The sequence below is a fragment of the Triturus cristatus genome, chromosome 10 (assembly GCF_964204655.1).
Source record: "Triturus cristatus chromosome 10, aTriCri1.1, whole genome shotgun sequence".
Classification (NCBI taxonomy): Eukaryota; Metazoa; Chordata; class Amphibia; order Caudata; family Salamandridae; genus Triturus; species Triturus cristatus.
The window spans coordinates 680,243,663-680,270,532 of NC_140593.1; the positions used below are offsets into that span (position 1 = coordinate 680,243,663).

Here is a 26,870-nt window from a genome sequence, read left to right on the forward strand (position 1 = left end):
GTCCGATCCTCATACACCACACGTAGCCTGGCGGGGAAAAGCATGGCATATTTCAGGTCCATCTCCCTAAGCCGCCTCTTCACCCCCAGGAAACTCTGCCTTTGCTTCTGCACCAGCTGGGTGAAATCAGGATAAAAGCTCACAGAGGCATTCTGAAAAGGCACCGGGCCTGTCACCCTCGATGCTTGCAGGATAGCGTCTCGGTCTCGAAAATTAAAGATCCGGGCGACAATCGGTCGCGGGGGGGCTCCCACCTTAGGCCTTCCGCCAGGCACGCGGTGAGCCCGCTCAACCGCAAAAAACTTGCCGAGGCCCTTAGGCGCAAGATGGTTCACCACCAAGTCCTCGACGAGTAAATCCACGGAGAGCTCCTCCGAAGTTTCCGGGACCCCAATAAAGCGCACATTGTTGCGCCGGGCCCGACCTTCAAAATCTTCGAGCCGGCGGGCAGAGAGGTCATTCGTGGTCCGTAACTTATGAACCTCAACCTGGAGTTCCGAGACATCATCCGCGAGGCCAGTGGTCTTGAGATCCAGGGACTTGACCCGCTCATTGGTTTTGCCCAGGTCCGCGCGAATCAAGTTGACATCAACCAAAATCATGTCCACCTTGTGCGCCAGGGCCTCGAACTGTCGCCCAATAGATGATTGCATCCCCTCAATCGCCCCCTTGATATCCTGCAAGGCTAACTCCGAGGCTGGGGATGGATCGGCCTTCTGTGCTTCCAGCGACTGTCCCGATCCACCAGGCGACCCCTTCTGCTGGGCATAGCGATCCATATTGTTGGATTGGGTATAGCCTCCCCGCCTGGTAGCCTTAGACTTTGGCTTGTCCACCTCCGATTTGGCCGACATCTCGAACAGCAGGGCGGTCAGTTACAAAAGGACGTCCCTCGCTCAGCCAGAGGAAACAGGGTCAACCAGAACTTCAACAGCCAGCCAGGGTCGAGTGCAGGTCTTCCAGATATCAGGGGATCGGCATGAAGCACTCCCGGGCCAGAGCAAGCAAAGGGCGAGAAAGCGAAAGTGAAAGTGCAGCGGGACCCGTCCGCCAGTTCACACCTCCCAAGGCCGCTGTTGTTCAATTAGTGGCCGGGCATCCTGCCAACGCGAGCCCCTGGCATCCTTCGGAGGTAGGCCGCAATCTTCCGCCATGCACAACTTCGGTTCCCGGTGGGCGATCTTAGCCCGGACAACGTCAATCGCCCCAGCTGTGACTCATCTGCAGGATTCCGTGCATGAAAAACAGGATTTAGGACAGGATAATTGCAGGAGGGCGCGAGGGTCGCGGGAGCTCAAGGCTCACGCGGCCATCTTGGTCAAGCGCTAGGCTCCTCCTCCCAGCCCTTTCCTTTTGATGGTCTTGCTCTGGTGTACAAATTGACCCTCTTTATCGACAACCACTCCTAGATATTTGTATTCTGTTGCTGTCTGAATTTGTGTCTTGCCCCAAAACTAGACCAGTGCCTTTTCCGGTTGTTGCTGATCGTCATAGTGCATGTCTTATCAAAGTTGATGTTCAATCCGTTTTCATCACATAATTCCTGTTCTGTGTTAAGGAGATGCTGTAAGCCCACCTGATTGTGACTGACCAAAACGACATCATCGACGTAGAGCTAGCTCGACAGCATCAAACCCCCTAGGCCCCGGGCATGAGAGTTGCAGGCATTGAGTGCCTGCGTCAGGTCAGCCAAAAAAGGGTTGAATAAAGTTGGAGCCAGGACGCACTCTTGCTTCAGTTCTGTGCTTGTTGGTTTTCCTACTTAAAGATGAGTTACTTCACCGAGCTTCACCTGCATCTTTTTTGTCCGTGTGGAGAGTTATTAACAGGTCCGGCAGAGTCTGGGGAATCCCCCAGCGTGCCAGTTTACTCCAGTGCCTGCCTGGCTCCACGTGGTCGAAACCTGCCCTGAAGTCAATAAAGCAGAGGTGAAGAGGCTGTTTTAAGGCTATTGCCATGTCAATGAGAAGTGAAATGGCCAAGCTGCTGGTTGTCGTGCCGGAGGTTTTTGAGAACCCAGTTTGATTGAGTGGTATTATTGCTTTCTCAGTTGCCCAGGTTGAAAGTTCCTCCAGTAGTGTCCCTGGAAAATGTTTTGCCTCGCTGTCAATAAGGGCAACTAATAAGTCGTTTTTTTGCAAGGTCTTGTCCCTTCTTTTGTATATTGGATATATTAACGAGCCTCTCCGAGAGACCGCGATTGTGCCTCAAAGTCTGATTTTGGATAAGAAGGTCTCTAGCGCTTCTGCCCAAAATTATGCGTTGTGTATGAAGATTGCGGGGGTATGCCATTGGGCCGGGTGCCCCTTCTCTCCTGCCTTTCCCTATTTGCCATATAATTGAGTTTGTTCAGGGTGACCTAGGGGAGTGCCATAGTCCGATTGAGGTTTGAAGGGAGGGTGCTGGAGGGACGCCTTTCTTTGAAAAGATGTCAAAAAGGGTGTTCATTGGTATCTTACTGTGCACTGTCATTGTGTCTAATATCCGCGAACAGCTTTACCCAAGCCTTGCCTTCCTGTGATCTGTTGTCGGCTCACTTCAGCTTCTTCAGTGTTGTTTTTTGCTGTTGTAGTGATGTCTTCGGAGTGTTGTCCTTGGGGTTGTGTCAAAGGGACCTTAGGGTCCTAAATATAGTTCTTTTGACTTGCTTAAGTTGGATCCATTGGGCCCTTGGGACACACTCTGCCTTGTCGGAAATTTGGAGAGGTTTTGCTTTAAGTGGCACTGCAAATGTTTAAAACCTGGCTGCTGGTGAAGGACTCCCATCTTCCTATTGCGCTCTCTGTTGTACTTCTTTGTGCTTGCAGAAGCACCATTGCAGACTGTGACAGATGCCATATAGTGGACTGTGCAAACTTGATCCTAAAGATGGAGTCGGGTGTCTCCATCAAAAGACTGAATGTGGGTGCAGTTGTTAGTAGATATACCTCTTGAGAATGGTGGTCGCTGTCACCTTTGTCTCCCAGGTTAAATGAGACGACCCGTTGAACCAGTGAAAGGGAGACGAAGGTATAGTCTATCGTCATACTTGTGGAAGAGGAATAGTAGGCCTCTGGTGGGTTATCTTCCAGGAAATGGCCATTGAGAGCCCTTAGATTGAGGATCTCTAGATCATCCAATAGGCATATGCCAATTGTGGTCAAGCGGCCATGAGAGTTTCTCCCTTACCCCGGTATTTCCCAGAGTGGAGATTGAGCTGTCACAGCGGTGTCCGATGAGGAGTCCAGCAAATGTAGGTTCAGATCCCCGTGCGAGGACAAAGTTTGCAGTTTATCCCTCTACCAGCTGTCACACAACTTTAGCTTTGCATTTCGGGTGGATGTAGGCATTGATGATTATTATCTTAGTTGCCATGTTTTACAGAGAGGTAATGATCTTGACTGCGTTAATAGCTGGTAAGGAAGAGTGCAGTAGGCATGCTGAAGCTGTGCAAGCTATTGAAACATAAGTTACCAGGTTGTCACGTCAATGGCCATGTTTTGCCCCTTTAACTGCTGACGTAAAGAAACACTTGAGGCCCTGCAGAGGATGTGGTTCTGCTAGTCAAATTGCCTGCATCGAGATCATGAGGAATGCTTTTATGTAATGGAGAAAGTCCCAGTCTGAAATTTTGCTTGCGAGGCTGTAAACATTCCATGAACACAAGCGAAGGGGGTCCTTGCAGTTCTTGGTGGCTGAAGCTTTTTTCAGATCCGGTCATTAGCTTCCAGATTGATGGTTTATTGTTCCGGAAATCAACCTAAGATCAGTGTCCTGGTAATGTGGGTCAGTTGCATTCCGACGACACCTCTGAACATCTGGCGGAGCCCTCGTTATCCTTGGTGATTGCCCAAAGGCTTCATCGAGAACAGAGCAGGTGGATTGTTAGAGCCTGCTGGCCATCTGCCCTGGGCCGGTGAAAGCAGGGGTGAGGGATAGCCAGGTTCGCAAAAGGGGGTGATATTTATCCCCCAGTTCTCAAAGACTGGGCTTTCTGCAGGAACTTTCTGTGCGATTGTGGGTGTTCTCCAGGCGGTCTTAGTAGCTTCACTCACCAAGGGTTTATCAGAGCGGCTGACATGAGATCCGTTAAGTGTAGATAGGCTAGGGTGGGAGTGGATAATGACTGCAAATAGATGTTGCCTCAATTCATGGTTTCCTCTGGATTTGTATTCAGGTCTGAAGATAAGAATTTTTGTATCTGACTGCAAGTTGGAAGCCACCTGAGTCTGACAGGTCGTAGCTCCTGGGTGCCGAATGGCTGGTCTACCTCCTTTAGACAGCGTTTGGCCCCGTTCCAATAGCCTCCACCCACTTGCTGTTGTGGTGTTAGAGTTTAGTGACGCTTGAGTCTGATGGGTCGTGGCTACCCAGTGCTGAGTGGCTGGTCTGTGTCCTTGAGGCAGCTTTTGGTCCCGTTCCCCTAGCCTCCAACAGCTTGCCTTTATGGCGGTGGAATTGTTGTTGTTTACTGACCGGGTGACAGCCTGCTCGGAGAGGGACGTAGCTTCCAGCCTACAGTTCCTGACTGGAGGTGGCCACTGCCCAACATTGGTTTTCTGTGGCTGGTGTACCAGGAGTTGGAGAAAGGGAGTGGTTGGCTGTGCTCCACACAGCGGCTGAGTCATTGCAGGCCCCACCTTCTGTGCTTGTGCATCTTGTTGCAAGGGTCGTTTTTTTCGCTAAGCTTCCCTCCTTTGCAGAGCAGGGTGCGGCACTGGCAGAGAGTATAGACCTGATGTGGGGAATGGCAGCAGTACTTGGGGGTTTCCCCTTTGAGCCTTGCTGGTGAGAGGACTCTTCAGTTGGGTGTTGCCTGGAGTCCACTGGAGTTTCTGATGATCAACTGACCTGATCTAAAATTGTGACAGTTTCTTCCCCCGATATTGGCCTGAAAAGGGGGTAGATATCTGCGTGGTTTAGGAAGGTTTTTGTGTTCCGACCTTTCCTCCTTTGAATCTGCCTTTGCATGGACGCCTTCCGGGGACAGGTCTCCTTTGATAAAGGGATCTGAAAGGTCCATATGGTCGAAATGGGCTCCGACTGTTGGGTGGCCCATTTGAGGGCAAAGGCCCGTTTCCCCCGGCAAACTGTTGGGAATTTACTGGGGGCAGCTTGTTGAAGAGACTAACGCAATTTGCTGCTCGATGTGGGAGGGCGGTTCTGTTACCAGTAGGGCACAGCTGCCCATGGCCACTTTAAGGTCCTCACATAAATTACTGAGCACAGAGAGGATAGTCTGTCCACAATTGGACCACACTTGCGGCTTAGTTGCACCTCAAGCAACCTGGACTGTGCCTGTTTGAGAAGTGAGTTCGAGTACCCTAAATTCCCATCAATCCCACAACAAAGAATGATAAGGTGTTGAGTAGTGTCAGCTGAGCAACCATTTTCATTCGGTCACCTCTGCCCGGGTTGGCCTTGTCCTCGCCAGGAAAGCTGGGGGCAGCGGTGCCGCCTTGTGAGGTGGCTGCTGGGATGGTGCCCAGGGGTGAGTCCTGTGTGTAAGTAGCCAGCATGTCCTCCCCTTCATGCATACCAAGATACGAAAGCAGCCCTTGCGTTTCCTCCTGGTGCCCTAGAGCTTCCTCCTGGTGCTCTGGAGATGAGTGTTATGTACGGTGCTGTTGGATAGGCAGCCATACACCAACTGTTTTGTAGTGTGTAGTTTATGTGTTTAATAAAAAATATATCTATTTCTTCTGAGATCACCAGGTAACAAAGCAGCCATTCCCGTTAGTTACTAGTGGCTTTTTAGCCCTCAGCTCCTTGCATGCTTGGGTTGATAGGATCTTATTTTATCAAGTATTGCTTGTTGGTTTATATACCCAGAACATAAGGAAAACAAAAAAACGATTCACGCCCCCATTGCATTGTCTCGCTCTGTCACGCCAGCGCTCTTTCATACTTTTTCAAGTACACCAATGAAGTAAAGAATACAAAAGCATCCCAGGACAACAGGGAAACATAGATAACATAACATAAAATTCCTCCCATCCCAGCCACTCCTCATAATCCAACTTCCCACTTAGACATTAGTGAGCGAGTCAAGGTTGAACTCGGGAAATGTGTGGGCACTAATGTGGGTACCATGCATGAGGGCACCTCAGGGTCAAGTCAAACCGCAACAGGGTAGGCTCTTATTTAATAAGCAACGTTCCCGTCTCAGAAAGCAAAGTTATACTGGTTACAAGTCTAGGACTGGCTGATGTGACAAAGACAGTTAGCAACACTGTCTATAGTTAAAGCTGTGGCATGTCTTCCAAAGGTCATGTTCAAGTGTGTGGTTCAGGAGGAATTTCTGAGATTCAGAAAGTTGTTTCATGTTTTTCATGATGCATCTAAAGTTAGATTAAAGGATTACAATGTACTAACTACTGGGTTGGAAGAGTTGGAATTCAGATGGAATTCTCCAGATAAAAGATGTATGGGTTGAAGCTCTTGAGGTAAAATATAATCTGGAGACAACAGAACATTTGCTCTCACTTGTCTGAAAACTGCTACTTGAAACAATGATGTTTATGTTAACAAGAGATATGCTAATACTCCTGTATTTGTCATACGGCAAAAACAGGTGCCCCCTTTCTATACATGTCTTGGTCTCTTTCCTGAAAAGAGCCTGAGGGCAGATGAAGATTATATTGCAACAGTGAAAGAGACTAGGCCTGCCTTGGCTGCTTGTGTTCCGGTTAAGGGAGGACCTGGTCTAGCATTTTACACTGGACTGTTCCACTGGAGCACAGTAGAGACTTATTTGCAAATGGCTGAGTCCAAATTGAGAAGGCATGGTACGTAAAATAAAGCTGGACTGGGATGAGGCTCTGAGATTAATTCATGCATTCTTAGGGCCCTCGCCACATACTCCTGAGGGGCGGGCAGCAACATTATGCGCTATGCCACTGCTGCTGCTCTGTCATGTCTATCCCTGACACAATGGGGTTTGCTATACATTGCAGTATTTCCAGAAAGGTTGGATTTGAATCTTCTTCTTACTAAGTAGCAGCTGATATTTTTAGATTCTTCCTGAAGCCTAAAGAGTTGGCATAGCTTTGCCTTTTAAATCCCAGCTTTTCTTTCTCTTGTAAGTTAATGGAGCGGTCACCGAATATCAATGTCTGAGCAAATCAGAGAATCATCCCAGACTGGATGGCTGTATTTAATGAGAGTTGATTTAGTAGTAAGTTTGTGTTACTCGTTTAACATTGGTGGGATGGTTTCTTATGTCTCCAGATTCCCTGTTTTTTATCTAAGAACAGTGACTATGGTTGCTTCTAGCATTTATGGTAGCCACAAAATAATCTGTAGAAAACTATTTACCGATCCGAGATGGATCGGTAAGTAAATAAGAAAATACACCCGAAGTAGTGTGAAAGAGCTATTAGGTTTTTTTGAAGACGGAGGGGATGGCAGCAATTTGATGCCTGGCCTTCCCTGTACCCAAAAAAAAGTATTAAAAAAAGACTAGGGGTGGGGGCAATGGAGGAACAGATGGGGGAAGCAATTGAGAGTGGGCATGGAGGGTAAAAGGAGCACACAAGTGCAAGCAGCGCAAGGGGGAAGCACAGACTGAGAATGTGACAAGCAGAGCGAGGGAGGGGAAGTTTGACAGGGAGAAACACACAAGAGAACGTGTGCTACACAAGGGAGACAGCAACATGGAGAGCAGGATGGCTATTTATTGGGAGAGAGGCCCATGAGGGAGGGAGCCGGAAAGCACATGACACTCTCATGGAGTGCTTAAGTAAAAAGAAAAAAGTAGAACATAAGCATTGAATAGTCCCTCCCACGAAAGAAATATATATATCTCAAGTCAAAAAGAGTTGCCTCTAGTGGAAAAAGCCGCAACAGGTAGGTGATAATCCTTATTGTTTATTCATGCAGGCTGCACACAAGACTGGCACAGAATGTCCTCACAATAACACTTCCTTGCCAGACGCGTTTCAAATCGTTTGATTCTTTTTCAGTGGCACAAGTAAATACCCAGCGCAGGACCGGAAAGTGCAACATTTATAATTAAAAATGACCTCCCCAGTGGGCGTGGTCTATTCAGAAGCATCATGGTCTTCGTAGTTGCACCCAATACAGCTCCAGTGAGTCCGGCCTGAGTTGCATGTAGATAGTAGTTCTTAAAATCCCAAGTGGGATGAGGCACAGTGTCTGCTCAACCTTGCAGGGGGTTGGTTGGTTATATATATATATCCAACCAACAAAGTCGCCTGCTATGGAAGCGCCCACCACAGGCAAGTATACGCCAACCTGTTTATTTGAAGGAAGCACTTGTAGAACACAACAGCACTGTCCACAAAATTCTCGCACCCAGCCTGACGCGTTTCATGTAAGACACTTCTTCAGGGGTTCTGGGTAGGCAGTTGAAGTGACGGCGATTTTTGCGGCATCCTTTGTAGTTAAATTACCCCGCCTCCGTGTCCCAGAAGGCTTTGTGATTATTATACTCACCTGAGTGCAATGTTTGAATAAATATGGGAGTATTTCTGGAGTCCTTTTGTTGGCAGTCACTGAGTAAGCAGCAAGCCTCAGAAGAAGGGCGTAGCCCGAAACGCGTCAGGCGCTGGATGCTCCTGTTCTGCCTTAATTTGAATGCGCTGATGGGAGAGTGCGCCCCGCACCTTTGGGTAACGGTGGACTTTGCATATTATATATATATACTTTGCATATTATATATATACTCTGCATAATATATATATATATATATATATATATATATATATATATATATATATATATATATATATATATATATATATATATATATATAGGTATATATAATTGAAAGCACTATGTCCACTAATGAGGTTATAAATATATATATTATATTTAATTTGTGCTCCGGGGTCCCCGCACATGGGCGGGACTATTCAGTGCTTATGACTTTGATGAGTATTCCCCTGAAAGAGAACTAGGATAAAAGGTAAGCAATTTATCCTTCTCTAAAAGTGAGCAGTGGAAGGATACAAATCAGCCAAGCCGCAGCATAGAATAAGATGAACAACGAAAGCCATCAAATAAAGATTCAAGAGAACAAGACTGACAATAAAGCCAACAAATGGTAAGCAGTGGACAGACTGTAAGCCCACTGTAAGCTCCAGGTAACTTAACACCAGGTCTTTTCCAACTAGACATTTGCGTTGTCTGGTAGGCAAGACCTACAAAGATCTCCAAAAATTCCTAACTTGTTGTAAACCATAGAATAAAAACAATACTATTTGGGATGGAAAGAAAAGCCAGGCAAGGTATACCAACAAACAACCTGGCTGTGTCACTAGATCCTAGCAGTAAATGTAACTTCATGAACAAATAATATGCAATTCTCTTACCTCTTCCATCTGAAGACCGGTTCCCACTTGCAATCAGCTTAGTCGTGGGTTTGCATAACAACAGAGAATCAATCCTTTGACCAGTGATAGCTACCGACTTATGGCACACGAGTTCTTCAAGTGCAAGGTAATTCCACTTATTCTGCTTCAATCCTTGAAAGGAGATAAAATGTGAACTCAGCATATACTGACTTTAGAATTCACTGAAGCTTCAAATTGCTTTGCTAAACAGATCTTGAAAGAAACACAAAACATACAGTGTGATAACCTCAGTAACCACAAAGTGAGGCTAACATTCGAGAGTCAGCCTTCTCTACACTACAAAAATCACAAAAGCCTTATTTATTACAAAATTTTAATTTGGTATTAAAGGAGGTCGTGTATCTGCAAAAAGGAGGAGAGTTTTCTCACAGAACAATGTATCCGTGTGGTTGTCTGGCCTACACTTGGTAACTTAATGTTATGCATATTTCGAATAGCTGCCAGTGTTGGAAAATAAGGGAGAGATGCACACAGAGACCAAGTGGCACATGCAGATCACACAATGTGGTAGTGAAGGGTAGACAGGATTAGATCCAGGAGTCAGTGTTCTAGATACAACAAATAACTTAATGAACCACAACAGCAAGATCAGAAAACAATCTTCTTTGACACTACAACATGCGATGTACAAACAGCTTTTACCAACTCTTAAACTGATGTCACCCTCCAGGATAACCGTGACTAATTTATGGAGAAGGCGTGATTGCGATGAAAACATACATTTTCCATTCCCGGCTCTTGAGTTTCCCCCAGCCTAATGCAACTTACAGGCGATGAAGGCATCACATTCCAAATTTCCCTTTTAGGAGTTTAGAAAGGTTGACAAGTGTAACACACCCTTTCCAAACGTCCCTTAAAATAGACTGCGAAAGTAGACCACCATTACACATGAACTGGGCTATGGGTGTGTCCTTCAGATACTCCAGGGCTCGCTCCAGACAGTGTGGACAACTTCCAAAAACTATTTTTGGACGGGAGGAACAGGGAGGCCTGAGACCTCCTGAAAGAGAGACGCGGAAGCCTCGCCACCAATAAACACCAAAGGACATTTTAAGAAGAAGAAGAATGTGAATTTTGACATGAGAAAGGGAATCAAATAGGAAGTGTCAGCAGGTACGTCCAGAGAGGCAACAACAAACTGGCAGCATGCAGATAAACAGGAGCCTTCTTATCGTAACATTTAAATTGCACGGACCTACTCCAGGAATATGATTTTGTTGAAAACACAGAAGGTAAACGTGTAGATCGTTCTGGCACGTGTGGTTCCCTTATCCTTCCAAGTCGGTAAAGCCACAGGGTGCCAACGCTGGAATTTCCTTTTACAAATCAATGTAATGTTCTTGTGTACAATATAACTAGTGATACTTTGGAAAAATAAAGGCCATTAATACAATTCTTATCCTGCAGGCATGGAACAAGCTACCAACAAAACAAACCTGCAAGTATTAATGTGATAAGATTCTTACTGAAGCCCTGTGCAATTGTAGTACTTAACTCTTAAAGTGCACTGGTATTTAACAAACATGCAGGAATGGAGACATGATGTTCTGCTAGCATGCTGCATTCTGGCATCAGTATGTGCACATAACAAATGGTCAGCAGATTCTGAATTCACAAACTACAATTACTCCAAAAAATGCTGTTGACAGAGTGTAAGAGTGGACACTGCATACAGTTGGCTAACAGAGAGTTTCAAAATTAAGTCCATGTAAATGCATAACGCTTCCAAACTAGTTGGTGAGCAGACACTATGGACTGATTCACAAAAGTAAGTATACACGTGCATTTTGACTCACGCATACATTTCTCCTATACTAAGGTGTAAATCTCCACTTTTGTGCTAGCTAAAATTTCCAAATCGAGATTGACAACATGTTGTGGACTAACGTGTCTCTTACAACATAATTTAGAAGTCTTAGGTTACTGCTAGTAACTTTTCACCTGTTGTTGAAGCTGGAATGGACATCTCCCTATGCAAAGGTATAGTGGAATTTATTACATTTGATTTGGAAAAAAATATTTTAAGGTCTATATAGATGTAAACCCAATTTGAAATATTTAAATTTAACCTGGAAATAATAAAATAACAATTTACAGGACATTAACATATCACCAAACAATCTCACCCTCACTAACTTTTTTTATTTTCATAATTTTTTTTGAATATTTAGTTAAAAGTATTTAATACATGTAAACTATTTTTTTTTAAAGTGTAAGCTTTAATTTTAATATTAAGTTTATTATTCCATTTAAAAAATGAATTAATAATTGTATACAAGTTAATCACACACATATATAGTATATAATTTAATCACACACATATATATACACACACACATATATATATATATATATATATATATATACACACACACACACACACACACACAGCAGTCAGCATTTTCCTTGAGAGACTGTGACCGAGAACGTGTAGAGGCGGCAAAACAAGTGTTTGATGATACAGAGGAGACCGCTGTGAGCAGTGTGGGAGGCGACACGACCAGCACTGCCGGTACACCAACGACTAAGCAATTACTATTTAAATTTGAAAAGTTATCTAAGAAAGATTAGTAAATGGTGGGAACTAACCTCATTAAACAGATACCTGGAGGGTTGAGAATTTTTACAGTCCCAACCCAATGAGGTCCCATACCCAGGATTGCTGGAAGAATGGGCGGACTTTATGGCTAAATCCAGTGCAGGCATAATTGAAATCTTGGTAAAATATGCTGAACTAGATCTAGCTAAAATATGGGAAGAGTTAAGGATGAAACAGGATGAAATTGAGAATATGGACAATCAGAATGCAGTGAAAGAATTCCAGGAGAAAATTATGGAAATACATCAATCCAAAAGCCAATCGTGTCTTACTATGAAAAATGTACCATCTTGTGATTTACAGACTGGGGAACCAGAGGGACTGCTTGCTCTGGAAACCCTGTACCGTGAAAGTGAGGAAGGAGATCCACATAGAACATCTGATGGGAAATATGGGGATTGATATTAGATCAGTGAGTGGTTTTAAAATGAAATCACACTCTATTCCCCTCACTGCCCATGATAATTTGGATGTTTTCCAGGAAATGGTAATTAAAGATCTGATGAGGCTTAGAAAAACCGGAGGGGCATCCACTGACAATCTTATGGAGGAATGTAGAAAAGCATTACAATTCTTAAAATATGATACTTTGACTATTATAAAAAAAAGTGATAAAAGGAGGGAATGTGGTTAAAATGGATGCAGATTTGTATCACCAGGAAGCAATGAGACAATTGGGGGATGCTAACTGTTATGAGGTGATTTCTATGGATGAGTATAAGATCTGTGTGAATACGTATCAGTTACAACTTAGGAAATGGTATGATGAAACGATCTTGGAACAAGATGAATATAACTTCTTAAGATCTGAATACCCTAGGAGCCCCTCTTTCTATTTATTGTCAAGAGTGCATAAACACTACATAATCCCCCGGGAAGACCTTTTGTCTCATCTAATGAGAGCTTCCTGGAGAATACTGCCATATATATTAGTTCTTTTTTTTTCCATTTGTGAAAACACTTCCTTCATATTGTAAGGATAGTGGCGACTTTCTTATCAAGATTCATAATCTTGTTTGGGCTGATTAATATATTATGTTCACCCTAGATGTAACTGCCTTGTATACTTCCATCAACCATGAATTTGGGATACAGGCATTTGAATATTTTCTGAAAAAGAGGCAGGATTGCTTCTTGGAACACAACTGTATGCTTATCGAGATGATTGGCACATGCGTAAGAGATAACATCTTTATACATGATGGGACCCTATTTAGACAAAAGATGGGGACTGCCATGTGGACCTGCTTCGCCTCCAGTTTCGCCAATTTGGTAATGGGCTGGTGGGACAAGCAGGTAGCTTGGGCTGAAGGAAACTCGGAATATATACAGAATACTTTGATTTTGACCCGTTATATCGATGATCTATTTTTAATTCAATTTACACTTTACATCACATATGAGCTCCAGTGAGATCACCTTTCTAGATAACTTGCTACAGGTGAGGGATGGAAGAATCAACACAACAGTTTATCGTAAAACAACTGCAGGCAACAGCACTTTGCACTTTAAAAGTCAGCACCCGAAAAATCTAAAAAATAGTATCCCTTATGGCGAAACACTAAGACTAAAAATGATTTGCAGTCAGGAGCAAGAATTTGATAAAACAAGTGGTAAAAATGAATGGGAGATTTCAAAGAAGAGGATATTGTTTGAAAACATTGAATACTGCAAAATTGAAATCAAAGAATAGAACTAGAAATCAGTTACTTTATCCAAATAACAGGCAGGAAAAAGGTAATCCGATTTTTAGATTCATCACTTGTTTTAATTCTGTGTACCCCAAGATATATACCACATATTGAGAAAGCACTGGAAGTTAGTGAAAGAGGATACTGTAATAGGGACATATTTACCATTAGTACCTCCAGTGACATATAGGAAAGGTAGAACGCTGGGTGACTCCTTGACACATAGCTACCTTGTGAGAAGCCATAAATTGGATACTTGGTTATCCACCACGAAGGGATTTTTTAAATGCAATCACTGCAAAGCCTGTAGGATAGTTAAGAATGTCTCGGTGTTCCAGACCTCAGATGGACAAAAAAGAAGGGTCAATGGGTTTTATAACTGTAACACATACCAGTGTGTATGTGTGTTATCCTGCCCCTGTCTCTTAATGTGTGTGGGGGGTACAATTTTTCCACTAAAGAAGCGTATTCTGGAACACCAACAAGCGATTAAAAATCATGACTTCACCTATTCGGTAGCTAGACATTTTTATGACCAGTGATCCAGGATTACTGAATTATTTTGCGGTAGACAAGGTTGCCCAGAATGCTAGAGGAGGGAATTGGGTGATCAACCTGAGACGCCTTCAGTCTCGATAAATCTTAGACCTGCACACAAAATTCCCAGCTGGGTTAAATAAAGATGAGGATTTGGAAGTACATTTGGGTTGATTCCTGATGATAGGGTGCTTTTCTCTTCAAGTGCCACAAAAGTAGAAGCTTGCCCTTATACCATGAAGCAGATGGACCAGGGCTTGTAATCTGGTATTATTACCAAATAATTCGCTGTTAGCACTTTCCCTCTAGATGATGTAGATTTATTTACTGATGAAATTGATGGATTTGTATGATATGATGAATGGATGTTGTAGATATTATCAAATTATACCATGAGTATTTATGTCTCAGGACAAAACCCTTTCCTAGAGAGTATAATGTATGTATGACATTTATTTATATATAAACTGATATTATGTTCTATGTTGCTTTACCTGGAGGTATTTTATAGGATATATGTCTATTTATACAAATTCTAATGATTTCTATTTATTTGGTCTCTAATATATTTCGAATCTTATAATGAGGGCATGATTATAAGTAATTGAGTGGATATAAGGTGGATTTGTGCAGATCTCCAAGTATTAGTGATTTTAAGTCAGATGACATTAAATCAGGGGACTGGCCCGAGACTTAGTTTTGCCTATGTAGACCTCCGAGTTCCCATGTCTAAGCTCTGTACACATTGAAATATGCATCAATGTGTCGAGATTTTTTTTTGACAAAATAAGTTACAACATTTTTTTTGTTTAAAAGAGCAACTACTGTTGAAACTTTAAAAAAAACTATATATTGTAATGTCATGAAATTGAATCATAGAGAATAGATGATATAAGAAGAAAGACAAAATTAGATAGGTCTACTATTTCTATGACATGCTGTACCCTTAAAAAGGTATGGGCCAGTGTAACTTTGAAAAAGGCTGGGATCAGCCGAAACTCGTCAGATAATGGAAATGCTTAAATAAATAAATTGTTACCTCGTCTGGAGTGCCCACTTTTTCTCTTGCGTGAACAGATTTGGTATGGAGATATATATATATATATATATATATCTCCACAACACCGTTTCTCCGCGATTCCCTACCACTGGAATCAGAAAGGGAATGGACACCACATTTCTGCGTGCAGGTAATTTTCTTTATTTTGCAAACGTGCTATTCTGCCATGACGCGTTTCAGCCCCTAGAGGCCTTGATCACATGATGTATTGTTGTTTCCCAGAGAATTTAAAGTGACAAGTGCTAACAAAACAGAGAACAGACTACCTGTCTGTTTTCTTTACAACAGTGTTAAAGTCTTTTCATCAACTGTATAACCTGTACACTCCATGTGCAAAAATGCGCATAACTCTAAACAGAAAGTTACGTAACTGCAAGTGCACAATACACTAATGACTGTATGAATAAAATCTAGATGTTTTGAGAAATTCATTCAATGTGCAAAATGCACCGTTCTGATAGCATATAAACATTCCAATATGCAGATACGCAACTGAAAGGGCAAAATATGCAATAATAGTTGAATAAATACAATAACAGTTAATACTCTTTTTTTGTAATTTCAACCTAATACATTGGGATATGTTTGTGTAAGACCCGCGATGATAACTGTATACAGTACCTGTGCGGAAAAAGTTCCTAGTAAAAACTTAATTGAAAAATGCACTGTTAGCCCTTCAATATGGTTATTTACTTCACTTAACACAAGTGCTTCGCCCAATGTTGACATGGAGATAAAATCTGCTGTAAAATACCCTGTGCAAAAGTGTTATCAACTAAGCTAAGTTTCTATAGTGCAGTGCTTGCATTGAGACCTTACCTAAAAAGTGCTAATGTGCAACTAAAATTACTTGACATACAAAGGATGGCCTGATCGGAACGCCCTGGGTAGCCAAAATATTTATTTTTTTAACACATTATATATATATCATGTGATCAAGGCCTCTGGTAACGCGTCATGGCGGTGGTGCATTCATGTTGGACTGAATAAAACTAAATTTTCACTTATCGTTGGGTCCGTGTTCGTCTCTTGTACGAGGATTGTTTGCAAGCTGTGAGACGATTTCTGTGGTATATATATGTATGCTCGTAGAGGTGTTTCATTTTTGTCATTTAAACCTCATCATATAGCAGTTTCATTTTAAAGAGGTGTTTCTTTGCATATTGAATTTATTCATGTATGCTCATCGACTTTATAACGATGTGTTATATTCAGTGTCATACTTTACACATTAGCGATTTTTTGCACAAATTTTTATCGAACTCAGCTTTTATTTGCACATTCATCAGTTTTAAGTAAACAATATTTATTTATATGATATAAACTATATTGCAGGTTTTTAAATTATTTATAATTCAATTACCTTTACTGATTTACTTTAACCACCATGTTTTGTACAGACCAACCGTCAAGTCTTTTTTCCATTTCCTCTAAAGACAGTCACACGATACTTGTTTGTATGCACAGTCACTTTAAAAGCCATGATATCATTGGGTCATGTTGTCATGTGATCAAGGCTCGGAGGAGCCGAAACGTTATGGCGGCAAAAAGGCACAGAATAAAATAATTCAGCACTTACTCATGGTCCGTGTCCGTATATGCTGTGACGGTGTGGAGTTACAATTGCAGCTGCTCTACGGAATAACTCATATATATATATATATATGTATATCCAAAAAAAGACTAATAAACTCCATTAAGAGAAGGAGAGCCGGCAATCGAAGTCAGGCGACATCAACCCTTTTAATGAATCAGATTACCCTGGACGCAAGAACACAGGAGAGACGCATTTCGGAAGTGTAACTGCCTTTTTCAATCTAAAATCCGCCATGTTCCTGCTCAATTTAAACATTTAGACCAATAGACACAGATAAAACACTTCCCTTCAGTAGCAGCAGAAATCGATATGGGAGAATTACGTAGCATGAAAATACCAAACATTGCTATGGCCTCTCAGAGCGTTTTAAACTCATACATCATTACTTGAATGTACAAACCAAAATATATAATATTTGGCAAATGCCTTTGAGAAGCATACATGTAATTGTTCTATTATTGTTGCTTAATTCCACCACACATCATCTCAGTCTATGTAAAACATGGACTGGAGTGTAATTGTTTCTCAGCTGCAAGGAGAGCATTTCATTGTTAAATGTCTTTATCTGAAATAAACGCATAATGCAAAGTCTTGATTCAATACCTGAAAAAGAGCACACATAGCAGCTTTTTAAAAACCTTTTGACACAGCAGTGCCGCCTTCCAAATACGTCAAGTGACTCCTTCATATTCATAGTAAGACTGTTAGTACCTCAATCCATGAGGAGAAAATATGCCCTCATAATCCAATCATTATCATACGATATATATATATATATATATATATATATATATATATATAATCTACTGGCGGTCGCCAGTAGATCGTTATAGTTAGGACCGTGTTTCCATAGGAAATCCGCAACATTCTATTTTGAATAACTTTGGCGCCGATTGACGAATCCTCGCGAAATTCTCAAAATAGGTGGGGCGCTCCGCTCCGCTCCTTCCCTGAAAGTCTCGGGGGGATTCGTCAAGCGGGGGCTGAGAAAAAGGGGGGGTCCCAAAACGCGTTTTCCCCATGCATTTTTCCATAGGACCTTTAGTCCGAGCTTCAGCCCGAACGGCTGAACAGAATTACTTGAAATTTGGCAGAGAGGTAGCCCTCAGGTCAGGGATGTGCCTTTTGAAGGTCTCGTGTAAATCTGTTCAGTATTTCCTGAGAAAATAGCATTTAAATCAATATATATATCTATAGGCGCGCTCCGAGCGCGTACCGTAAGCTTACCGTACGCGCACGCCGCCGTGCGCTTTCGCGATTCTGATTGATTGTTAGATCTTAGTAAACATTCGAATCGGTCGAAACCAGGAAGTGTCGGCCGCCATTTTGTCTCTCGCAGTCTGAGGGGGTGAAAAACAAAGGTGGATAACGTGTAAAGGGGGCAGGCTGGACAGTTCCTGACCCCCTAGCCTTGGTCAGGGGGTCCCAGAAGGACCCCCAAGGGCAAAAATGTATTTTACATTTTTTATGAAAAATCGCGGAGTGCACGTAGCGTACGCGCACGGTAGAAACTGAAAAATTCCGCGAACCACGTAACGTGGGTGCTTGGTGCGCGAAGCGCACTAAGCGCCCACAGCGCGCGCACGGTGCGCGAAGCCCACAGCGCGCGCACGGTGTAAAACCTTAAAAAAAAAAACAAAAAAAAAAAATACCCAACTTAGCATTTAAAAAAACGTACAAATTCACTGAAAAAATCATAGGTTTCACACACGTTATAGTTAGGAATTAGCATTTAAAAAACCTTGCAAATTCATTTAAAAAACCATAGGTTTCACACATGTTATAGTTAGCTGGGCATTTCACTCGTGAAAAACCAATGAAATTCCCCCGTTATAGTTAGTGCAGGCAACTATAACTCACGCGACCGCAATCCTCTGCTGATGACGTCAGATATTACATCACTGATGACATATGTGTTTTTCTGAAAAAAAAATATTTGTAATATATGTATAGCTAAAAATTAATGGAAGAAGACATGGGTAAATAAGTGTCTAAATACAGTATTAGCATCAACAGAGGATTGCGGTCGCGTGAGTTATAGTTGCCTGCACTAACTATAACGGGGGAATTTCATTGGTTTTTCACGAGTGAAATGCCCAGCTAACTATAACATGTGTGAAACCTATGGTTTCTTAAGTGAATTTGAAAGGGTTTTTAAATGCTAATTCCTAACTATAACGTGTGTGAAACCTATGGTTTTTTCAGTGAACACACACACACACACACACACACCCCCCCCCCCCCCTAATGGTGGTCACCAGAAGGTATAGTCAGGATCTATGCTTCCATAGCAAAAGTATTTTTTGTTTTGTCCACAACTTTGGCGCCGCTCGACAAATCTTCACAAAATTTCCCAAAAACGTCCGCTTTTTGCTCCAACTGCTGTGTTGAAAGATTCGGGGTGATCCGTTAAGCGGGGGCGAGAAAAAACAGGGGTTCCAAGACACGTTTTCCCCATGTTATGTCTATGGGGATTTTTCATTTTATGAACAAGACTACAGCCCGAACTGCTGAACTGAATGACATCAAAATGGGCAGAAAGCTAGATATTGGTCCAGAAATTGTGCTTTTTGTGATTTGGTGTACATCCGTACAGTTGTTTCAATGATATTAAAGTTTTAAAAAATATAGATTTCTGGGGACGTGAGTCCTACAGTGGACTCGCAGAACCTACTAAAGTTTCATTGGCTGCCAACACTTCCACGAGGAAGGGGGCATGTCCTCCGAAGACCTCTCCGCAATCTAGCTGTGTTGGCCTTAACGGAGGTAGCAGGAGGGCTTGTTGGCCCCAAGGACCCTCTGGAGCCAGGGGGACTTCTTCCCCCAACCATCAGTGCGCCAGGAAACACGTTTTCAGAGTGGTGGAGAAAGAGGGTGCAGCCTCCAAAAACCTCTAAGCAATCGCGCTGTGTAGAACTCACAGGAGGTAACAGGAGTTGTTGGCCCCCGAGGACGTCTATGAGGGCCAACTACCCCTCCTGTTACCTTCAATAAGTCCCACACAGCGGGATTGCTAAAAGGTCTTCAAAGGCCACGCCCCCTTTCTTCACCACTCTGCAAACATGCTTCCTGGTGCACTACTGCTTGGGGAATGAAGTCCTCTTGGATGCTGAGGTACCTTGGGGGCCAAGAAGCCCTCCTGGTACTTTCTGTAAGTCCTACACAGCGAGATTCCTGAGAGCTGGTCAGCCCCCTTTCTCCACCACTCTGCAAACGCTATTACTACTTGAAAAACACATAGAAATTCACTGAAAGAAAAACAAAGGTTACAGGGATGTTATTGTTAGGAAATGGAGTACAAAAAACCTTAGAAATTCCCTGGACAAAACAAAGGTTACAAGGACGTTATAGTTAGGCTCAGGTTTCACTCATACAAAACCAGTGAAATTCAGCAGTTCTAGTAAGCTGAGCTAACTATAACCCGCGGCCCCGCAATGCACTGCTTATGACCTCACAAATTACATCACTCATGACCCCACATATTACATCACTCATGACATGGTCAGTGACCTCACTGATGACATCTAAAATGACATCACTGATGACATAATCCACAAAATCATTAATGCACCCACTCACATCCCCATAGAACCTTTCAAACACCTACTCCCACACAACCATACACAAACCAATTCACAGACCCATATCAGTACTTACACACCCACTCATTGATTCATAGATCTACACACACCACTCATTCGCTCATACCGCTACTCATACAACCACTCACTAAAACAGCCACTGACCTATACACTCATACAACCACTCACACCCAGTCGTTCGCCCATAGAGCTACTCACACACCTACTCACTCACCCAAAGTCAATCACACAGCCACTTACTCACCCATACAGATACACACACCCACCCACCCATTTACTCGTATAGATACTAACACATACTCACTTACCTATACCGTCACTGACACAAGCACATACTCACCCATACTGCCACTCTCAAACTCACTCACTCACCCATACAGCCACTCATATACCCCATCACTCACCTATATTGCCTTTCAGATACCTAGCTACTCACCAATATACCACTGACACATCCACTCACCCACAATCACTCATACAGCCTCTCACACACAATCAACCCATACAGCCACTGACTCATCCTTACAGAAAGTCACACACCCTCTCGCCCACCCAGACACCTATACAGGTACTCAGACAACCAATCACCCATACAGCCACTCACATACCCACCCATACAGCCACTTAGACACCAACTGACAGACTGATACAAACATTCAGACAACCAATCACTCACCCATACAATCACTGAGACACCTGATCACTCACGTATACAGTCAGTCGCGCATCCCCCCTGAATCATCCACACAGGCACTCATGCACCCACTGATTCACCAATACATATATTTAACACTCAAACTTTTTCTAAAAACACTCACAGTCACTGAATGATTTAGATATCTATCACCCACTAAAAGCCACAGACCACTCACTCAAGGTGCTTTTTGATACTAGTATTTTGGTAGGGAGAGCTTGAAACAGAGAGTGAAAACAACTTGGTCTGCGTGTCAGTTAAAGGTCGAAACTCCAATCTTACGTTTTACAGAGAATCACTAATACATGAAATGCGTTTCTGTTAGGACACGCCGTCAGATTTGGCTTAGTGTGTCTATTTCCTTTTTGACTCAGCGTATGAAGGTGGGCATGCGTGTGCGCGTTGGTGTGTGCACTTGGGGAGAGCAGACAGGTGCGCGCGTGTGCGCCTGGGTGCGCGCTTGAACTGTGGGCCGCAAGCTCTTCAGGTTGTGTTTTTGGGTGCCCTAGTGCGTGTGTGTGAGAGTGAAGGGAGAGCGCAGATGCGTGGGCACGTGGTGGTAAAAGATACTAGCAAAGAGAGAGGGGTAGAGGATAGTGGGGAGGAGAGTACAAGAGAGAATGCGCAAGAGAGAAAGTGAGAGATCTTAACAAGAGAGAGGAATTTGAAAGAGAGGGCCAGAGGGTTGTGGATATTGATGAAAGCTTTGAAGAAGGTGTGTGTGTGTGCATGTGTGTGTGTGTGTGGTCTATACGTGTATATAATTATTCATTATATACACATATATATTACACACATATATGTCTATATGTATATATATAGAGAGAAAGAGCGAGACCGATACAACACCATTTTAAATGCGTAATCTTTTAATAGTGATGCTAATAATTCCTTATAATAGAGATGTCAGTTAATGAGCAAGCAAGAAGGATGTCATTAACTTTCAATTATATAGTGTTAGGGAGCATACCAGGCGCAACAGCTGGAAGAACAACAATGACGTCTTTCTAAATGTTGCTGACAGTGACTCGATTTTGTGATTACCAAATGCTAGCATTCCAGTGCTGACTGGAGTTGCAAACCGCCCAGTGCAGTGTCGTTTCAACAGGAACTTTTTAGGCGAAGTAAGAATTGTTTAATCCTGTATTTACATCCGTCAATGTGCGCGTTCCTGGACGTTTCGAAGCCTTGCTAAACATTATTGTAAACGCTGTCAGTGTTTTTACACTGAATTATGCGAGCTGCACGTATCCGCCTCGAGCCGCCCTCTTTTAATAAAGACTGACTACATCCAGGCTTTTACAGCGAGCTCCTAAGCCTGGCGAACAATAGAAAGTGTAGCTTTCCATAAACTTGAAAAGGCCTATTGTCAAAATGAGTTTTTTTCCCCCACGTCGCACCTCAGGGGCTCGGCTGCAGCACGCCCTCGCCAAGGCGTCGAGCCAGTAGCCCTCACTTCAGAGAGGCCATGATGGACACAAGAGGCCGGGAGTGTATCACAGCAGGTGTTCATCGAACCCCTGTAAGGGGGTCCATTTGATGGGAACCCCTTTCCATATCCCCTGCGAGGCTTAACATGCTTGACTGGTTAATGACTCCATTAATTCATTTCCTTAATTCAACCATCATCCAGTTCTTCCATCGAGGCATTCATTCATCCATTCATCCCTACATGCGTACGCTCACATATTTGGTCATTCATTCTTCTTTTGGCCATCCACCTATCTACCTACCCATGCTGGGTATCCGTCGGCACCTGGAAACCCTCTTGGGTGATAAGCCGCGCCCGTGCAGACATCCATTCCTCCGCTCATCCTTTTATTCATTCACTCGAGTCTTGCATGCCGTCTACAAAGGCTGGGACCTCACCTTTCATCATGGCCGTTCTTGTAGCCAGGGGTGACTCGGTTTAGGACTATTTCATTTTGAGGGTGTGGCGGTCACTGTAGAAAATACAAGGAAATCCGACGTTTCAATTGCCCAACCCAACCCGACTTATTTTCCCTACCTAGAAATGATGAATGGGTAGGCAGCCTCTTGCGAGCACGTGATCCGCCTGCACAGCTGCATCAACTCCCTGAGCGGTACAATACTTAGACACCCTAGCACACGTTATATTCAAACTGTGGTTATTTCCCCATGTTATTCACAACACAAAAATTAATCCAATGAGTCTCCCCAGTCCGGCGTGGGGAGACTCTTTCACGTAGTGACCAAAATACAAATCATAACGTGGAACCTATTGAATTAAGGAGGGGTTCGGTAGGGGTATTATTAAGGAAATGATCTATATAACTGCGTAACTGTAGGTACTTAAAAAAATCATGTGAGAACAGGCCGTACTTGTCTTTTAAAAATTCAAAAGAGGCCATATTGCCCTCAAATAGTAAATCCCCCAATGTAAGAATACAGTGGGATCTCCACCTAATTGTAACCAAATCTTGAAAAACAGAGGGAAGAAGCCTAGCGGCAGCCAAAGGTGTAGAAAAATTAGTTTTGGGTATTAACCATTTCCGACGAACCTTCCTCCAAACTGAGTGCATAGCTGCAATAACCTTGAACTTCGTCTTTTTATAGTAGCTGGGTTCGAGAACCATAAGAAGCAACCCCTTAGCCTCTTGTCCCAAACCAATCTCAAAAATAGAGGGGCTACATGGTGAAGGAAGTGAAACTCGTGATCCAAGAAAGGGAAGAGCTAGGTGTTGAAGTAGGGCGGCCCAATTATATAACAAAAGACTAGGAACTGACCACCCAACTCTGTGCAATGGTAGGACCATCCATTTGGCAGCCCTACGAGGCATGCGATAACTCCACAGAAACCTATTGCAACATCTTTCTGCAGTGCTAACACTGGACTTTGAAAATTCAAGAGGAATGGTCCTAAAAATATACAAAAATTTCGGTAAAATCAACATCTTTAATACATTCCTCCTACCAAATAAGGAAAGATGTAAGTTGTCTAACCTGCGCAAAGTAGTATTGGCGATATCTATAATAGGTAAAATATTCATATCAGGTATCTGTTCTACTGCAGCCGAAATTTTAACCCCCAGATACATTGCACTTTGCACTACTGGTAACTCCGAGGGTGCCATAGTTGATGATTGGATAATCTGGGTTTTCTGCAGATTAAGTTTATACCCTGAGAGTCGGCCGAAGGAGTGCGCAAGGGTCTTAATAGCCAAAAACGAAGTTACAAGTTATAACTATGATGTCATCGGCATATGCCAACGCTTTGAAATCGACCGCATTAATCTTAACAGGCTCGATATTGCTAGAGAGCTCTAATTTATTTTAAAAAGGGTCAATATAAAGAGCAAATAAAAAGGGTTAGCAAGGACAACCCTGTCTTGTGCCTCTACTTATCACAAACGGCTTTGATAGCGTCCCTGAGATTGATAAAATTGCTTGAGGGGTGATATAAAGTGATTGTAGGGCATCTACAAAGTTAGGTGAAAACCCCTTCCACTGAAGAACCCTCCACAAAAAACCCCAGGCAACCCTGTCAAACGCCTTTTCGGCGTCCAACAGGATTGCTCCGAGGGGGGAATGGGTGGCTTGGGCCCAATCCAGAAGAGCAATAACACGGCGGACGTGCCCCTTCTGGGGATAAATCTGTGTTGCCGAATAGAGACTAATGGGGATATGACCAAAGCTAATCTAGCCGCCAGTATTTTTGAAAAAGTTTTACTGTCCGTATTTATCAAAGAAATCGGACGAAACGAGGCGGGATCAAGTTCAGGTTTGCCTTTTTTTTTTTTAAATCAAAATAATTGTTGTAAAGCGCCAAGAATCTGGATTAATACCAAGCTGGGCATCTCTGAGAGTCGTTAAAAAATCCTCCTGAATCTCTGAACGAAATGTGCTGTAAAATTCCAATGGAATAGAGTCAGGACCTGCTGCCTTACCACTAGCCAATGAATTTAATGCTAATTTCACTTCGTCCCATACAATGGGTGCAGCAAGAACCGTATTTTGATGATCCGAAAGTTTGTCTGTATTAAGTTCCTCAATAAAAGCACCAAATTCAAAATCTATAGTATGGGGGTGACTTCCTCGGTATATAGAGAGCGATAAAATTCCGAGAAAACTGACAAGACCCCATCAGGGGTATCATGAATAACCCCCAAGGGATCCTGAATCCTATTAATACAGTTAGCTAAACCACGCTGCTGAAGCTGCCATTGGCGAGGACCCGCCCAGATTTCTGACCATACTCGAACATTGTCGAGCGGAACTGCAGATATTTAGCCGCAAGGTCTTGACCAAAGAACTCAAGCAAAGAGGCTTTGATTCGTGCAACCTGGGTCTGGATTGGAATTACATCCCCATCCACCCTGATCGTGCTTGTAAGTAAAACTTCAGCACTGCGTAATTCATCAAGCCGAACCTTAATTTGATCCTGCATTTGCTTCTGGCGAAAAAGTGAGAAGCTTTTGGTCTCTATTATCAAAAATGGGGACCGGGGGTGTTGTTGTTTAAAGAGGTCCAGTGTACATACCCCAGAAGACTAGCACCAAAAAAGGGTACAAAGTTCCTCGTGTACAGTAGCGAAGAGGACAGTAAATGAAGGTGGTGAGGAAGGTATCTCAACCAACCAATGGTGATAAGAAAGTAATCAAGGGAAGACACAGGGGAATTCCCTTGGTGGAACTAGAGCTGCCAACCTCTTAGTGGTTTTTATCTCTCCCTACCCTCCACTCCCGAATGGCTTATTAAGGTACTGCACTGTAATTAGATTGTTTTGTGCACGCCTCCAGCACGGTGAAACTTACAACACAACTGTTCAAAAATTATGTATAGAATGAAGAGGTTTTTTAGAATCGTTATAACTTTTCTCATTTTCAACAGGTAACAGACCTTAGGAAGTGGTAGGTAGATGTCACCTTACCACTTAATGTAGACAGCCTTCTTGATCCTGATGAATTGCCTTGATCCTCCTGACACAAACGGCAAGAAACATGTTGATCCAATAGAGTAGAGCTATATGTCTAGATACCTGACTCCTAGCACCTAGCCACTCTAAACCATTTTAATAGGGCAGTTTACCTTTGGAATAAAATATTAATTAGGACTAACTGACCCCCTTTTTAACTTTACTTTCTGCTACATCCCCATACACTAGGCCCCGCACCCCCAAGCACCCATCGGCGGGAACAAAAGATCCCCGATAAAGAGCCCCGATTTCGGGAGCCCGTCAAGGATTGCAGCGCCGACTTGACGAGGGGCAGTGCTCATATGATGAAGCATGACACCTAGCTTGCTGGGTGTGTGAGAGCTCTAGTTCCATCAAGGGAATTCCCCTGTGTCTTCACTTGATTACTTTCTTATCACCATTGGTTGGTTGAGATACCTTCCTCACCACCTTCATTTACTGTCCTCTTCGCTACTGTACACGAGGAACTTTGTACCCTTTTTTGGTGCTAGTCTTCTGGGGTATGTACACTGGACCTCTTTAAACAACAACACCCCCAGTCCCCATTTTTGATAATAGATTTTGCGCGGGTACTCCCGTGGGACTTTTTCAAGGATACCAGCGGACTAGCAATTTCTAGCCAGTCTGGACCACAACCTTGTCAACTTTTGACTCCTCTCCCTTCCCTTCCCTCTCTATGGATAACCAAGGCCTCAGCTTCGGGGACGAAGCAGTTTCTGACATACTTGATAGAACACCATCACTTCTGGGACATGATGGCAACTCTGCATCAGGTTCTCAGTCAGATGGTTGGAACTC

General features: G+C 43.2%; 1 protein-coding gene across 4 annotated transcripts in view; it reads right to left on the bottom strand.

Annotated features, from left to right (window-relative positions):
• Positions 1 to 26,870, bottom strand: part of C10H8orf33 (chromosome 10 C8orf33 homolog) — a 190,532-nt gene that overhangs the window by 82,054 nt on the left and 81,608 nt on the right. For all 4 annotated transcript variants that reach the window (XM_085628183.1, XM_085628179.1, XM_085628181.1 and 1 more), the window contains exon 2: positions 9,315 to 9,467. Coding sequence is in view for 2 of the 4 variants with exons in the window: in XM_085628179.1 (XP_085484305.1) it covers positions 9,315 to 9,323 (9 nt within the window). In the remaining 2 variants the exon portion in view is untranslated. The remainder of the gene's footprint in view (positions 1 to 9,314; positions 9,468 to 26,870) is intronic.